At 39.1% G+C, this 16,568-nt stretch overlaps 3 protein-coding genes across 4 annotated transcripts; 2 read left to right on the top strand and 1 right to left on the bottom strand.

Moving 5' to 3' along the window:
• The first annotated feature begins 648 nt into the window (after window positions 1-648).
• Window positions 649-3,595, top strand: LOC149934891 (solute carrier family 25 member 32). Of its 2 annotated transcripts, none has more exons than XM_090180825.1 (7): window positions 649-1,057; window positions 1,117-1,270; window positions 1,331-1,419; window positions 1,472-1,635; window positions 1,696-1,809; window positions 1,873-2,018; window positions 2,522-3,032. In XM_090180825.1, the coding sequence occupies exons 1-7, from the start codon at window positions 913-915 to the stop codon at window positions 2,664-2,666; spliced, it is 957 nt and encodes a 318-aa protein (XP_090036951.1). In that variant the 5' UTR covers window positions 649-912; the 3' UTR covers window positions 2,667-3,032. The 2 variants fall into 2 exon arrangements, with proteins under 2 accessions (XP_090036951.1, XP_090036952.1); XM_090180826.1 differs by lacking the exon at window positions 2,522-3,032 and adding an exon at window positions 3,046-3,595 and having other exon boundaries at window positions 656-1,057.
• Window positions 3,544-5,107, bottom strand: LOC149934892 (endoribonuclease LACTB2). The gene is made up of 7 exons (XM_090180823.1): window positions 4,896-5,107; window positions 4,526-4,689; window positions 4,359-4,464; window positions 4,191-4,293; window positions 3,911-4,129; window positions 3,762-3,843; window positions 3,544-3,703 (listed from the first exon to the last, which is right to left on the bottom strand). Exons 1-7 carry the CDS (start codon window positions 5,015-5,017, stop codon window positions 3,663-3,665), a joined length of 837 nt encoding a protein of 278 aa, XP_090036949.1. The 5' UTR covers window positions 5,018-5,107; the 3' UTR covers window positions 3,544-3,662.
• On the top strand, window positions 5,087-16,344 carry LOC149934893 (glutamate-rich protein 3-like). Its single transcript, XM_090180822.1, has 11 exons — window positions 5,087-5,322; window positions 10,435-10,528; window positions 10,590-10,787; window positions 10,859-11,083; window positions 11,147-11,272; window positions 11,329-11,586; window positions 13,133-13,304; window positions 13,368-13,554; window positions 14,151-14,490; window positions 15,581-15,698; window positions 15,803-16,344. The coding sequence occupies exons 1-11, from the start codon at window positions 5,285-5,287 to the stop codon at window positions 16,249-16,251; spliced, it is 2,205 nt and encodes a 734-aa protein (XP_090036948.1). The 5' UTR covers window positions 5,087-5,284; the 3' UTR covers window positions 16,252-16,344.
• The last annotated feature ends 224 nt before the right edge of the window (window positions 16,345-16,568 follow it).

Genomic DNA, 16,568 nt, shown 5'->3' on the forward strand with positions numbered 1-16,568 from the left:
AGCGGCGGAGCTAAACGGCCACTGATTCTAACAGTGGAGGCAAAAAAAAGTCATTAAAGGGATCCCTCACTCACAACAGGGGAAGGCATAGGGGTCACAAAAAAACTGGTTTTGAAGCACACTGCAAGTCTGGATTTTATGTTACCCCTATGCCTCCCCCTGTTGTGAGTGATGGATCCCTTTAAGCACTGAAGCTGCTTGAGATAAAGTAGTAGCATATGTAACATAATTTGGGACCTGTATTTCTGCTAGGCCTCGGTATTGCGCAAATACAGGTCCCAAAGGCGGGGAATTCATTTCCTCGCCTTAAAATTTTCGTCGATTTTAAAAGTAGATTACAAGCGAAATAATTAAGGGAAAATTATGAAAGTAGTCTTAAATAAAACCTGAAAACTTACTAAAAATCATATGAAAAATTCAAAGTTGAGTACAAACACTAAAATTATTAAAAAGTCTCCGAATTGCAACACAGTTAGGAAAACAAATTCCCGTAGGAAAAGCATTAGGGAGAAAAAACAATTTTCACGAAAATTCTTCAGCTTAGACTCAGTTCGTGTCTCCGCCGTTCGGCAGAGCCACTTGATTTTTGAACCCCTCCTCTTCTATGGAAATGTCCGCTCCTATTGACTGAACGCAGTATCAGTCACGTGCTTCCTCCATGCTTGTTCGGAGCAGATCCGAGCACGCAAATGGAACATAAAATATTGATCAGACCGATCTAGAGCGCTCGAGAGCAGTCAAAAGGAAAACGCTATTATATTGGGTACCACGTGCTTAGGCTTCGATCCGTCCCCGGCAACATGCAAATAAAACGGAATATAATCTTGTATATGTTTTGAATTGATCTATTATTTGTTTTTCTTGCAGTTAGCTATGTTTTTCACTTGTTAGGATTAAAATCAGCGATTTCACATGAGTGATTCCAGTAAGGTTGTAAGCCGCGAGCTTTCTATCTTAAGGCATGTGAGATATGAACATTTAGTTGCTGGTATAAGTGGTGGTGTTACGTCGACAATAGTTCTTCATCCTCTAGATTTATTAAAAATTCGATTTGCAGGTGAAACCTTTCATTAGTAAACTTGCCTTACAGAAAGATGATTCGTTAATTTCTTCTAGTGCATGATGGGAAAATTGAAAGCCGCCCGCATTATCGCAGTATTACCGATGCTGTTAGAAAAATTGTACGTACTGAAGGATTTTCTGGACTGTATAAAGGAGTAACACCAAATTGTTGGGGAGCAGGAGCTGCCTGGGGTTTTTATTTCCTTTTGTAAGATATAAAACGGTTTTCGAAGAGAGTTGAGAGTCAATCATTGTGTTCATTTTGTAGTTACAACACTATCAAGCAATGGATGTTGGAAGGGAATGTTAAAGGCTTTCTCGGTCCAAGCCAACACATGCTAGCTGCTGCACAGTCTGGTAAAAAATACTTTCTTTCGTATTTTAATGATTATAAGAATTTATTTTTCAGGCGCATTGACGTTAGTTATTACAAATCCCCTTTGGGTTGTGAAAACTAGGCTATGTTTACAGTACATGAATGATAATTCATTGCCAGGGAACATGAGATACTCTGGGATGTTTGACGCTTTGCATAAAGTTTATAAATATGAAGGGGTTAAAGGTTTATACAAGGTAAAACTCACTATCTTATTTAGCCTTTAAGGACTAAGAAGCACGTAATACGTTTTATAGGGTTTTACACCTGGTATTTTTGGTATCTCTCACGGAGCTTTGCAATTCATGGCTTACGAAGAAATGAAACAAAGATATACTCAATATTATGGGATGCCAAATAATGCTAAATTGGTAGATTGATATTTAAACAGAATTAAATTAATTATAATGATTAATTCTACGTTTGATTTTTAGGGAACTCTAGAATACATAACATTTGCCGCTGTTTCAAAACTTTTTGCTGCGGGTGCGACTTACCCCTATCAAGTTGTTAGAGCCAGACTGCAAGATCAACATCGTCACTATAATGGTGTGCTTGATGTCCTCTCTACAACGTGGAGGTATGGCATTTTTTGAATTCTTAAAACAGCTACAGTTCGCTCAATTAGAATTATTATTTGCATAGATTTATTGTAACCTAGTTTTTCAAACTATTCGCTTTGTTTTAAAGTGATTTGAGGGAAATCATGGGAAATAAGGTTTTTTGCTAAAGTTCTTAAGAAAAAGCTTCCAAAACCTGCAAAAATCCTAATTCAGAATGATCAATTACAAAATTATTAGAATTGGTCCGTAATTGAAACTATTTAGAAGTCCACTAGTCACTTGGACCACTTTAAAGATTTCGAATTAACAGCTTGCCTTATTTCCCAACCAGGTTAGAAAACGTTGGTTAGTTTGAAACTCAACTTTTAGACCTTTTTCTGATGAGTTTAAACCAAAGTTTTCTTTATACAGAAATATGTTTAAAAAGGAACTGCGGTTTATTATAAGTCTATCTGAAAAGGGTTTAACTTTTAGAATGTCTTAGGCCAAATTTTGGATGAAATGTTGACCATTCTTGTAGGTGTGAAGGTCTTAGAGGCTTTTACAAAGGTTTATCAGCCTATTTACTTCATGTCATGCCCAACATTTGCATCGTCTTCCTTATATATGAGTCGTTATCACCCGATAACCAATCCTCAAAGATTAAGAAAGACTCCAACTCCTAGCCAAAGTTGTTCCCATATAATGAATATATATTTGGAATTAATTTATATGTACATAGCTAAAGCAATATTTAAATTCACCTAAAAATAGCAATATGAATATTCTGTTCTTTTTTAGTGATAATTTTGAGATTTTAGCATTTCACTAGCGCAAGTACATTAAAATTATAACAATATGGAATTATTGGGCATTATTTAAGATTATATATTTGTACTAATTTGATAGTATTTATGAATGGTAATTTTTTTGAAAAATGTTGGTTGGCTTCAAAAGATTTTCCATTTGTAAAATTCAGCCAAGTGTATTTTTTAAACACGAAAATGATTAGTTTATTTGGTTAAAATGTCAGTTGAGAAGCTAAGACATTTTTTTGTCTTGTAGGTTTGAGAAAATAGGAGGTTTTTATAAAGGCCTAGTCCCAAGCTTGTTGCGAGTCGTACCGACAACAGCTATAACTTTCATAGTGTATGAAAATGTCTCGCACTCTATGTTGGCCAAGAGACTTGATAAAAATGCCAATTAACGCTCCAATACCAGGAGTAAATAGCAAATATATTTACTCCTGCCAATACTTTAAAAAATTAAGAGTAGCTTTACACAAAATTGTAACAAAATATTAGTTTTGTTTAGTTTTCAAAATTGTTTTAGTTAGGTTGAAATAATTTTGTTTTAAATAATGCTAGTCATTTGAGACTAGATGTTTGTTTTATTTTACAAGAAAATGGAATATTTAAAGTAACATTCCCATTTCTCAAAGAGTGCCTAAAAGTGTGTCAATTATGAAGAAAATATTGCATAATGAAATGATGTAGGATGTTAAAGGTTCATTTTTGCACAATGTACTAGTTAACAATTTTATTTTATTAACTTAAACCAAAATTTGTGTAATTATGCAAAACCAATTGTGATAAGACCACATGTTTGAAAATAAAATTGAATTATTATAAGTTTAACAAGATATTTTTTCAAAAAATATTTAGTAAAAAATTATTTTATTTTTATAACATTATGTATTTAGTTTCATCACCATTAATTTCACCTATATTTATGACGAAATTAGTTATTTGTATTATTATTTGTTAAATGATTATCCTTACCAATTTTACCATCTTTGACTAGTTTACTTAAATGATGACTAACGTTATACGCAGCAGCTGCGTGTAGATGTTCAGGAGTATCCTTTTAAATTTAGAAGTAATTAATTATGGTATAACTTTAAAATAACTTTGAACGTGGTCAAACCTACTGTATAAACAAGCTTGACAATGTCCATTGGATTTAACGCTTGCTGTTTATTTAAGACAGCCAAAATTTGTTTTTCTCGCTGCAGTCTATGTTCGATGTAGGCTTTTATTTTAGGAATGGGCTCTGAAATATCCGGACCATGGCCAGGATATATTTTGCCCGGCTTTAGCTCCAGAATTTTATTTAAGGAAGACATGTAAGAATGCAAATCTTCGAAAACCTTGAAGAAATTCATTGAAATTAAGCTAGTTTATGGTATTAGTAAAAATGGTTGAACTTACAGCTGTTCCTTCACCCAAAATACAATCTCCACTAAATAAGGCATTTTCTTCTTCTAAAATTAAAACTACATGGTCTGTTGTATGTCCGGGTGTGTGAACCACTCTATTTGAAAGTAATTCATTTATATATTACAGAAATAAATTCGGTATGTTATATCAAAATATTACTTTAACGTAGCACCCTCTGTATTTAAAACTTCGCCATCACTTAGATAATTGTAATTATTATTTTTCAAATTCTCATTGTTTTGGGGAAATTTTGATACCCTGCAATCTTATCGTTTAATGACATTAACTAGAGTTAAGTTTTTTCTTGTATTATAGTTAATTTTCACCTGTATTTAAAGCCTCTTTAATATCCGGCACCCCTCCAATATGATCATGATGCCAATGTGTAATAACTATATCTTGCAATTGAACTTTTTGTTCCTTAAGAACTGTTTCCAAATGTTTTATATATTCAGGTACATTACTATCACCAGTGTCCAGTAATATTCGTCTGGAATATAATTAGCTGAATTTATATTATTTTACATAATATTATGGTGAGGGGCTAACCACTTCTGTAAATTCTGTACACCGAGTACAGCCTTTGATAGTACAGACACGGTTTATAGAATCCCAGAGTACACGTACTCTTTTTAGTACAGTACACCAATTACTCAGTGATCAACCTCTAGTATTAGGGTAAAAGTGGTACACTACTTATTTCCATTTCCTATTAAATATGTATTTGTTCCTTGCAATGTCATTGCCCCTGGATTACAACCAAGAATTCTTATTACTCTTTCGGATAGTTTTGTTATGCTTGGTATTTTAGTTGCCATTTTATTTAACTTTTCATAAAAATAAACATAAAGCTTTGATGGAGAGGTCAACGGACAAAAAAAAACGTCACGAAGAGTGGCGTGCTCTGTGCGGTGGTGAAAAGTTTCCCCTTCGGCATCATCGGTTGCCATGGAAACGAGTCCCAGCGGCGTTTGGAGCATCTTCAACAATTCAGTGAAAATTGCAGAGTTTTATTGAATTTACATTGTACTTATGTTAATTTTTGTAAATGCTTATAAATTTAAAGTAAAACGATATATTTAAACATGTGGATGGTGGCTGGAGTCAACAAAAAACTGGACGGGTAAGCAGTGAAGTGAAGGTTTAATTTCTAAGCCTTAGCTCAGTTTAAAGTTTTGAACTTTTGACGCAAAATTTAAATCTTTAAGCCTTGTGTATATAATTTTGTTTCATGCTAAAGTTATATCATGCAACATGTATTGTAGTGATATTCTAAAATTACTTCATTAATGGTTTTATTAAAGCAAATATCCCTACAGATTGCAGTATTACATTTATCACCGTTAGACGAGGTAAAATTATAGTCGTGATGTAGTGTAATAGCGTTTTCCATTTGACTGCTCACGAGCGTTCTAGATCGCTCTGATCAACATTTTATGTTCCTTTGCGTGCTCGGATCTGCTCCGATCAAGTTTCGCGTGTTCCTTTTCCCGCTCTCGGGTGCTCCGAGATCGCCCAAAACCGATCTGCCGATTTCGACAGATCAACGGATCGAGATCGAGATCAGATTAAATTTTTGTGTGTTCCTTTTAGATTTTTTGGCAAAATGGGAGACCAATACACGAAAATTCAAATTACTAGCAGACGAAAAACAACAAAAGCCCGGGAATATGCTAATGGGATGTTCCAATTGCGGTTTTACTCTAGTCGATTGGGGCGAGATCTATGACGTCAGAGACAGTCAGAGCGAATCTCGAGCAATGAAATGGAAAACGCTATAGGAAACGCTCTCACTGAAGACTTTTTGCATTTACAATTTGATTGCTCGAGATTCACTCTGAATCTGTCTCTGACGTCATAGATCTCGCCCCGATCGACTAGTCTAGAGTAAAACCGCAAATGGAACATTCCATAAACATATTCCCGCGCTTTTTAGTAATTTTGAATTTTTGTGTTGTGTTTTACCATTTGGCGAAAAAATCTAAAAAGAACAAGCAAAAATTTGCTCCGATCTCGTACCCTAGATTCGAATTCAGAGAGCTTCCCGATTGACGGTTTTGTAACGAAGTGATTACCCACTTCCGAAAAATCGAGCTTCATATCGCTTAGTGTAGTCGAAAATAATATAAACCTCGTACCCTAGATTTGAAATAACTGCCTCGCGCTTAGTCAATACGCCTATATTAAAAGGTGGGTAAAAATGTTGACCCACCCAGCTAAATTTTAATATATATGAAAGACCATCTAATTTATAGGGCCCCCTCAACTTCTCAAGCTTAGCCGTCCACCACGACGGGTGAACTGTCACTGGCGTAAATATAGCGGGTCCAATTTTACAATGGGACCCAATTTTTCCGTTTATTCCCATTCGACCGAAATCCCATTCGACCGAAAGAATTTTAAAATGTAGCCCAATTGGCGGGGTGATTTGGTATTTTATTTATAAGGTATGTACTATCGAAGATCCATGTTTAGGTTAGGTTAGGTTAGGTTAGGTTAGAGTTGGTTAAGTTTACCATTTCAGTTTTGGTTCAGTTACTTTTCTTGACTAGGTGAAGATAAAAATATAATTCATGCTCATTCCAAAAGCCAATTTATATAGCTGCGTTCGGTCGAATGGGACACATAAAAACCGCACGTTTCGGCGGAATTCGGTCGAATGGGACACCTCAAAAATCGCCTTCGGTCGAATGGGATTTCGGTCGAATGGGACTAAAGCAATTTTTCTAGTTACGCCATTGCTCCAAGGTCAAAGGTCAGGGGCACGCGCGTGTAGATCGTTATACCAAATTAGCAAAACGCGTGTTAGAAACCACTAAATAACAATTTAAATTGAATACATGTTTTCAAGGTTGAAAGGTAACTTAAAAATAGGGAATACATTCAAAGGAAAAGAAAACCATCTGCTTATGAAACTACTGCAGTATGGCTTTCTGGCAAAGTTTAATAATGATTTTCTTCGTTAATGTTTAGAAAGGCCAGGGTAACGCAACTAGGGTCGCGAACCGACCGAAACAAAGCCAAAAGCGAGAAGGGGGAACCTTTTTCGGGACAACCCTGCCAATGCGAATGGAGGCACGTACGCGGGCGCTGGTTGTAAAGTGTCAATAGTCAATTCCATGACGCTTGACGAATTAGGAAAAGGAAATGAGAAGCAAATATTGTGACGGAGAAAGAGTTCGCGGAGCTACCGCGTTATTCGGCATACGGGGAATAAATAACTAACAAGGAGACGACCCGAGGTGATAATCACCAATTTTGTTCAAACTCGGGTATAGTGTACACCTCCATGTAACTTGAAAAACCTGCGAGAGAAAAACTGCGACGGGCTTTCTTTTTGCCATGGCAACCGAAAACGTTTTTGACAACATGATTTTTAATTATTTCCATTGAAAATAACATGGGAATTTGAAGGATTTTAAGGGTCCCCCAATTGACCAAATTGCATTTAAACTTGATTAAATTTAATTTTTAAAATCAATTTAAATGTATTTTTAACGTTTTTGAAATTTTAAATATTTTTCTTTTTTTAAAAGGTTTCACCCTTAAAATCCTTCAGATTCCCATGTTATTTTCAATGGAAAAATTCCAAATCATGTTGTCAAAAACGTTTTCGGTTGCCATGGCAAAACGAAAGCCCGTCGCAACTTTTCCCTTGCAGATTTTTTAAAGTATATGGAGGTGTACACTATACCCGAGTTTGAACAAAATCGGTGATTATCACCTCGGGTCGTCTCCTTGTAAGTGGTTTTGGTGAAATATACAAAATGGAATATTTGGGCATTACAGAATTTTTTTTAAAATAATTCTGATATTGTTAGAGATGTTAGCCGGTAAATTTTTCTCGAGGTAAATTTACCGGTAATGGTAAAATTACGGTAAATTTACCGAGTGGTTTTACCGGTAAATTTACCAATTATTTTCATAAAGCAAAAAACACCCAAATTTTTTTTGTTGAACTTCAAATATAAGAAGAAATAATTACATTTTACATTGGACCAGAAAACCAAATCATTTTCCTGTTAAAGAGAGACGCCTGAATAGTCTCGAAAATGATTAGTCTCGAATCTGAATAATCTCGAATATGAATAAACATGAAACTGATTAGCGTCGAAACTGACTTCCCTCGAAACTAACTTCACTCGAATCTGACTTCCCTCGAATCGGAAGTTTCGAAACTATTCCGATTCGAGTTTGTTCAGTTTCGAGTGAAGTCAGATTCGAGTTAAATCAGTTTCGAAACTATTCAGATTAGAGACTAATCATTTTCTATTCAGCGGCCCCGTTAAAGGGATCCATCACTCGCAACAGGGGGAGGCAGAGGGGTCACATAAAATCCAGACTTGCTGTGTGCTTCAAAACCAGTTTTTTTGTGACCCCTATGCCTTCCCCTGTTGTAAGTGAAGGATCCCTTTAAGGACTCGGAATTCCCGGCACTGTGATTTTACGTTCCATACATTTAAATGTATTTCTAAGGGGATATCTAGGAGGTTTCTCTAAGTTTAATGTAACCTAAGGCTATGGTAAAATTTGTGACATCAAACCATTATTTTGATTATATAAAAAAGATAATGGTAAATTTACCGGTAATTTTACCGGTAAATTTAAATACTGTTTTTATTATTACCGGTAAATTTACATCACTAGATATTGTAAGAAAAAAATTATCTTGAAACGTAAGATATATTATCAATTATAGTTGTGGTCAACCTGGTTAATCCCATCAAAACTTAAATGTGGGTTTAAAAGTAGACCTTGTTATATCAAAAGTCTGATAAGACTTCATATGAAGTCTTATCAGACTTTTGGTTATATCTTGACTGGTCTAGTTAAAAGATAGAAGATAATCGATGCCGAGTTTATCTTACTACGGCCGTTGTGTTTCTTAAACATTCAGTATATCCAATTTTGACAACAGCTTTTTTTAAAGTAGCCTCGAATATTGATTAGGTCGTGCATTATCTAGCGTACATTTTTCATTGGTTTAACGCTATAGCGCCTGCTGCCGTCGGTCCGTCGGAAGGGGAAAATTCGGAAATTGTCTCACCCCCCCGTCCGTAAAACTTTCAGCATAAAGGTTCGTCCAATGAAATTTGTACCCAACATGCGTTGTGTTTGTTGCTCCTAGCTGTAATTATGTACACCCTGTACAAAATTACAACTACTTTCTAATCAGGGAAAGTCAGGGAATTTTAAGATGGGCCCAAATAGTCAGGGAAATGTCAGTAAATTTTAACAATTTGTAATAATTAATAATAATAATAATAATTATCAGCTAGGCTAATACCCAAGGCACCACCTTAGGCCTAAGTCATCATGCGACTTTTGAAGCCCTTAATTCAGGTGGCCGGGTTACAATGCGTAGGAAAAGTCAGGGAATTAACTTTTTGGTGGTAATTTTACTCTAGATCTATGGCAAAATCTATGATTATCATTTATTTCCTTGTAAGTTTAGCTAATTTTTTCAACATTGCAATAACCTTATGATTATTGTGTACACTGTTACGAAATCCATTTCCCAGTGTTAAAAGAACCTACAACCACCAAATAATAGTATGCTAGCTTAGCGTATAAGGAAGCTGTATATGAAACAAAAACGTTACCATTACCGCCCATTCACGATTCAAAAACTTAGTTTTCTCCATTACCGCCCATTTTCACGATTCAAAAACTTAGTTTTCTCCATTACCGCCCATTCACGATTCAAAAACTTAGTTTTCTCCATTACCGCCCATTTTCACGATTCAAAAACTTAGTTTTCTCCATTACCGCCCATTCACGATTCAAAAACATAGTTTTTTCCATTACCACCCATTCCCGATTCAACCAGATTGAAATTCCATTCCCAATTCAAAGTATTGCAACCAGATTGAAATTCCATTCCCAATTCAAAGTATTGCAACCAGATTGAAATTCCATTCCCAATTCAAAGTATTGCAACCAGATTGAAATTCCATTCCCAATTCAAAGTATTGCAACCAGATTAAAATTTAATTCCAAACTCCAAATTACTTTTCCAATCTATTGATAATTTAATTATTAGTTAATTAAAATTAATAATAATAAAAATAAGATATCAATTTTATTCGGTATTTTCGTATCTACCTAAGCACCCACAAACTGTCAAGTATTGATATAGAAGCACTGAACCCTTCCGCGAAACACTATCCTCCATCTTATAATATTTCTTGGAGGTAATGTCAGAACCGCTTCTTTCATTTTTCTACATATTTAGACCCTTGGGTTCGTACAGCGTCTTGACAGACAGAAATCTGACTCATTATTTTAACAATCCGGCTATCAAGCAACATCTCATTGGGATGGGTTTGGTAAGTGTTAACGAAATGAAAGTATGGCTCGATCTGACCTAGGCGTTGTCCTTCCTCGCAGATCCGGAAAGACGGCAGCATAATTCCGGAGTCCATCTATCGGCGCAAACACCAAGATCGTTTGCGGAAACAGATGGCCAACCAGGCGTTGGCTACGGCCATCGTCAAGAAAACGATTGACCTTGAAAAATTGAGAAAGTCCCAGATCGAACGCCACATTGACGAACTGGCGAAGGTCGAAACGGTCGAGCGAATTAGAGTAACCTCAATTTTTTCACCTTTGTTTCGCACTTTCAATGATTAGATACTTTAATGGTGGCGCGTGTTTAGAGCGCTCGTCGGAGGCGACGGAATTCCAGCGCTCCAGCTTGTCTTCGAAATTGCTTTCCTAATGGTTCAGTCTCAATCCGGTATCACGGAAGGGGCAAAAGCGCCCCTCCGTCAAACAGAAAGTCGCGCGGAAAAGTGAAGAGAATCGACAAGTCATTCGATTTAGATCTATCGAGGTCTTACAGCCCACCGAATCTTAACGTCCAGGATTTCGATTTTGACGACGTAAGTCATTGGTGTACCAGCGTCCCGTTTGTATCCTTCTAACCTAGTTCAACTTTTCTCGAGGTCCCTAAAAACGACGATGGTTCGTCGCTAGTTAGTAATAACTCGGACATTTACGAAATATCCAACTATCACGCTTCGAGACCTAAGTCGGCGCACCCTCGTAAGAGAACCAAGCCATTCATTCCCGTAAGTTTTTTGAGGCAGTCGTATCTTGTCGGAGGCTAACGAAGACGTTGGTTTAGTCTAGCTTCGAGGCCATCGAAAAATTCTACGCCCAGGCCAATAACGCCCTCTTGCTGAAAGCCGTGTCCCCTTACCTTCAGCCACTCCTCTCGGCATCGACAGAGAACGTGGCCAGGAAAAGGAAAAGCTTCAGCGCTCGAGGGCAGAGGTCGCAACCCGTCACTATTCGAGATTTGTTGGAATGGAGCGACGAAAGTGAGAAATTTCTCACTCGAAGGAAGAAACTAACGAGAAAAATCAAATCTACATCCGTGCAGGTTTGGAATTTGACATCGGGGCCGTACGCAAATTACGTAACGCAGTAAAGGGGGGAGTTCGTGTCAGCTAGGAGCAACATACACAAGGAGAACGCAGCTAGCCTTTAAACACGCTAACGAAGGGTTGTGTACCAATTTCATTGGACGAGCGTCACGAGCCTTTACGCTGAACGTTTTACGGGCGGGGGGGAAGACAATTTCCGAATTTTCCCCTTCCGACGGCAGCAGGCGCTAATGCGTCTAGCCAATGAAAAATGTACACAAGAAAATCCACGACTTTTGACGGGTTGCGTTCTCTTTGTGTGGGGTGTTGTGTTTGTTGCTCATAGGTGTCAGCTAGGAGCAACAAACACAGCACTCCACGCAAGGAGAACGCAACCCGTCAAAAGTCTGTGGTTAGATGCTTTAGCACCTGCTGCCGTCGGAAGGGGAAAATTCGGAATTTGTCTCCCCTCCCCCGCCCATAAAACGTTCAACGTAAAGGTTCGTCCAATGAAATTTGTACATAACACTCAGTTTGCGTTAGCATGTTTAAAGGTTAGCTGCTTTATCCTTGTGTTTGTTGCTACTAGGTGTCAGAGTTACCCCAAGTAACATAATTACCATAAGTATTTCAATTTGGGAAAATTATCACCGAACTGATTTTCAAATCTATTGCGAAATCTAGGGTTAGTTATCAGCACAGAGCCCCCTAGTGTCTAAATATGCCCAAGGCGAAATATACTACTACCAAGGACGATAACACGCCACTCACAATTGTCAGTTCAAGTGCGAGTCCAAGACAGTTGGAGCTTGACGAGAATGGCAGTGTCGAAAAAACGTTCGGTCAGCATTAAAACAATATGTGTCCTAATTATTATATTTATGTTACTTATGGTGATACTAAATGTGACAGGGGGAGAGGACTAGCGGAACATAAATGATCAATTATTTTAACTAACAGTTACAATATAGTACTGGTATTTCTCATTTTTACACACAATCCTAAGGGATTTGTGTGTACTGAGCCCACGTACAGTGTAACCGATGCCACCGTATTCCCCATAACTATCCAAGAATTAGGCATAGAAAGGCCCAAGATATCTCAATCGGTGCCCAAAAAGTTAGTCATTTTTCCATTTAAGTGTTTTTTCGCTATTTACTTTTTTTTAAATTAAGACCGACTTAGTTGAAAATTATATTTTTAGTTAGTACTGATTATTTCGGAACTACGTTGTATTAAGAAATTTTAATTTTAAGAGAGATTTCTGGCCAATAAGCGGGACCTCATAACACGCGTACGCACTATTGGGATATTTGAATTTCGTACCAATTGATACAGGCTCCATCTATGATCTAACTCCAAATAACCTGGCTACCTTATTTCCAAAATTCGGATTGCCTAAAAATTAATTTAAATTAATACTTAATTTAGGCGGTGGAGTCTTTTAAATTGATACTATTGTTTAGGATGGTGTCGAAAGAGCCGATATGTTTTGCGTTATGTAATTTGCGGGTTGTAATACACCCGTAACCATCTTAAAGTTTTAAACTCTGACACTTGCAGAATCTTTCGAGTTCTACTTTACCCAAGTCCTGTCACCTCACTCTGAGGTTCTTAGGCTCGCAACTTTTAAGAAGTATCGATCCTGGTTCCAGAACGCCGGAAATTGTGGTGAAGCAACAGCACTGTGGGGGTACTCCGATACTCGTTTATAAGGGCAGTCATTCCGCCGGAGGTTGGTCATCTCGAGACGATGGTTTATTTCCGTGTGGTCTGATCAATGTCCTTCAATTTACAGATCTCTTGACATTCGCGTCTCGTCGCCATCGAGGCTACACCTTTAGCGTGACAATATTTGTCGATGGCATTTGCGATTTAAGGTTGAGCGCCTGTTGCGAATACCGCTATCAAGTAGGGGCCAAATTGGGTGGTGCTCAAGGTCATTTCAGTCTCGTCAAGGTCGATGGCGGGAAACCCTGTTACAAGTAAGTTGATGACTGTATATCAATGACGCGTTTATTATTAATAATAATAATCAGCTAGGCTAATACCCTTGGCACCACCTTAGGCCCAAGTCATCTAGCGACTTATAATGCCTTTAAACAGGTGGCCGGGTTACAATGCGTAGGAGTGTGGTGGCAAGCCCTTCATGCCACGCGAGCCAACAGCTCCCTACACTCACTATTACCGTTAACCTCTACAAGTTTTTATGGGAAGAACTCGAGGGAAAACCCCTTTAACCAGTGGGGAGAGAACTTGCAAACTCAACGCGGAAGGAGTAGTTCCGAGTTTTCAACCAGTGCTACAAGTTGGGATTGAACCCGGCTCCTCTTGCTGCGAGGCGAAAGCGCTAACCACTCCGGCACCCCACATTAACGGTAATAGTAAGTGTAAGGAGCTGTTGGCTCGCGTGGCATGCAGGGCTTGACACCACCCTCCTACGCATTGTAACCCGGCCACCTGAATTAATGGTTTTAAAAGTTGCTTGATAACTTATGCCTAAGGTGGTGCCTTGGGTATTAGCCTAGCTGATTAATATTATTATTATTATTATTATTATTATTATCTTACAACCACGCAGATGCCAGGCCGAACAGCATTTGGGTATCGAGCGACCGAAGCATCCTTTACCGGCACCAAACACTAAGAAACCGGTCAATTTCAAGGCCTCAACTTTGGAAAAGGAAACTTTGAAATCGAGGGCTAAAAGCGCCGGCCCTTTCCAGAGGACACTAACGCGTCACTCCTCCGTTCAGAATATTTCTAAAGTGAATTCTAGGAGTATCGACCGCGATAACAGCGAGCCAAGTGTCACTGACACATGGGCGAATGAGGTAGTCGATCAGACTGTTCTGCCCGTACAACACAAACCCGAAGTGCAAGAAAGTGGAGACGCATTTAAGTCGGTTGTACCTGAAAAGGTTCGTTGCGAATGCAGTGGCGGATTAACTACCACTCGTTCCCTTTCACGTAAGCTTTATTAGTTTATTAGGGGACCCTTGACCTTCCTCTAGCCTCGTTTTTGGGTCCCAACCCTTGAGCTTTATTAGGGGTACCCTCACCTTCCTCCAGCTTTGTCTCGTGCCCCTATGTTTGAGCTTCATTACGGGTTTCGTGGCCTTCCTCTATCCTTGTTTCGGGCCCCTATGTTTGAGCTTTATTAGGGCTCCCATGACTTTCCTCTAGCCTCCTCTCGTGCCCCTAGCTTTGAGCTTTATTAGGGGTCCCTTTACCTTGCTCTAGCCTCGTCTCGGGCTCCTAGCGTTGAGTTTTATTAGGGCTCCCATGACTTTCCTCTAGCCTCCTCTCGTGCCCCTAGCCTTGAGCTTTATTAGGGCACCCATGACCTTCCTCTAGACTCCTCTCGGGCTCCTAGCCTTGAGTTTTATTAGGGCTCCCCTGACCTTCCTCTAGCCTCGTCTCGGGCTCCTAGGTTTGAGTTTTATTAGGGCTCCCCTGACCTTCCTCTAGCCTCGTCTCGGGCTCCTAGGTTTGAGTTTTATTAGGGCTCCCCTGACCTTCCTCTAGCCTCGTCTCGGGCTCCTAGGTTTGAGTTTTATTAGGGATCCCCTGACCTTCCTCTAGCCTCGTCTCGGCCTCCTAGCCTTGAGTTTTATTAGGGCTCCCCTGACCTTCCTCTAGCCTCGTCTCGGGCTCCTAGCTTTGAGTTTTATTAAGGCTCCCCTGACCTTCCTCTAGCCTCGTCTCGGGCTCCTAGCTTTGAGTTTTATTAGGGCTCCCCTGACCTTCCTCTAGCCTCGTCTCGGGCTCCTAGCTTTGAGTTTTATTAGGGCTCCCCTGACCTTCCTCTAGCCTCGTCTCGGGCTCCTAGCCTTGAGTTTTATTAGGGCTTCCCTGACCTTCCTCTAGCCTCGTCTCGGGCCCTTCGGGGACCCTAGGCTTAAGCCTTCTCAAAATATTAGTCAATCCACCACTGGACTACTGAGTGTTAAATTTAATTTTATTTACTAAGTAATGACGCCTTTTTTCCATCCCATCTGTTCTCCAAAGGTTCCCGATAAACTAGAGGAAGTGACCGAGGAGGACGAAGCTGAAGAGGAGTCTTCGATTGAGTCCGTCGAAGAGGACATAAACGTGTCTGGATCAAACAATCCTTCCTACGCCATAGGTAGAGTTTTTTTTCTACAGCACTTAACCGCACTAATATTGCACGAAGCACGTTGCAGCCTAATTATTAAATTTAATTAATGAATTAATTTAAAACCGAACTAGGAGATTCAACTAGGGCAGATTCTCCCGAGGATGCCATACCGGGAGACTGCGAAACGGCCGAATTGACCCACGAATTCAGCGACGAAGATGAGGAAGAGGAAGATGACGATGACGAAGATGACGAAGAAGAAGTAGAAGAAGAAGAGGAAAATGACGACAATGTCTTCGACCGTTCCCAAGACACCGCCGAGGACGAGCAAACCGAAGAGCCTCAGGCGGCGAAGGGGAAAACGACGACGGTCGTCATTCGACCAGATTCGGCCATGAATCGAATCAGCCTGCCCAAGAGCCATTGGGGGGCCCGGGACCCCAGTTTAGAACCGCCCAGTTACTCGTCCGATGACGAGGATATGAGGAACAAGGCAGTCACTCTAGTCACGGTGGACGTGCACGCTAACCCCAGTCGCTCGAACAGCCGAATGGACAGCGTGGCGTCCACTCACTCGTAAACCCTCCTTCAACCAAATCTACGAAAGGTAATTAGGGTCGTGCTTTATTGTCCCTTTAAGAGCGACCCTGAACTTCATAAATTGCCATCTTCTTCTAAAACTACCACTACAATTATTGGATAAACTATAGAGTACATTCTTCTTATTCTATGATTTTTACGTTAGATATATCGATTATCTTAGTAGAAACGTAAACCGTTTTTCTATTTTGTGATACCTTTCGTAATTTCTATATCCCCTCTGAATTCTACACACGTGTGATATTTTTGTATTCTATCTTTGTATTGGAAATAAACAGTGTACGAGCACATTTTGTC

The sequence above is a fragment of the Leiobunum rupestre genome, chromosome 7 (genome assembly GCF_980474605.1).
Source record: "Leiobunum rupestre chromosome 7, qqLeiRupe1.1.hap1, whole genome shotgun sequence".
NCBI classification, from domain to species: domain Eukaryota; kingdom Metazoa; phylum Arthropoda; class Arachnida; order Opiliones; family Sclerosomatidae; genus Leiobunum; species Leiobunum rupestre.

What these genes read in the sequence shown, in the direction of transcription:
- LOC149934891 (XM_090180825.1), top strand. Translation starts at nt 913, where the DNA reads ATGAGTGATTCCAGTAAGGTTGTAAGCCGCGAGCTTTCTATCTTAAGG. An exon ending in GCTAGCTGCTGCACAGTCTG is followed by an intron (nt 1,420 to 1,471) that starts GTAAAAAATACT and finishes TTTATTTTTCAG; the next exon opens with GCGCATTGACGTTAGTTATT. An exon ending in GTCCTCTCTACAACGTGGAG is followed by an intron (nt 2,019 to 2,521) that starts GTATGGCATTTT and finishes CCATTCTTGTAG; the next exon opens with GTGTGAAGGTCTTAGAGGCT.
- LOC149934892 (XM_090180823.1), bottom strand. Translation starts at nt 5,017, where the DNA reads ATGGCAACTAAAATACCAAGCATAACAAAACTATCCGAAAGAGTAATA. An exon ending in TAAAGAGGCTTTAAATACAG is followed by an intron (nt 4,465 to 4,525) that starts GTGAAAATTAAC and finishes TTAAACGATAAG; the next exon opens with ATTGCAGGGTATCAAAATTT. An exon ending in TTTTGGGTGAAGGAACAGCT is followed by an intron (nt 4,130 to 4,190) that starts GTAAGTTCAACC and finishes AATTTCTTCAAG; the next exon opens with GTTTTCGAAGATTTGCATTC.
- LOC149934893 (XM_090180822.1), top strand. Translation starts at nt 5,285, where the DNA reads ATGTGGATGGTGGCTGGAGTCAACAAAAAACTGGACGG. An exon ending in AAACGGTCGAGCGAATTAGA is followed by an intron (nt 10,788 to 10,858) that starts GTAACCTCAATT and finishes GCGCGTGTTTAG; the next exon opens with AGCGCTCGTCGGAGGCGACG. An exon ending in GAACCAAGCCATTCATTCCC is followed by an intron (nt 11,273 to 11,328) that starts GTAAGTTTTTTG and finishes ACGTTGGTTTAG; the next exon opens with TCTAGCTTCGAGGCCATCGA.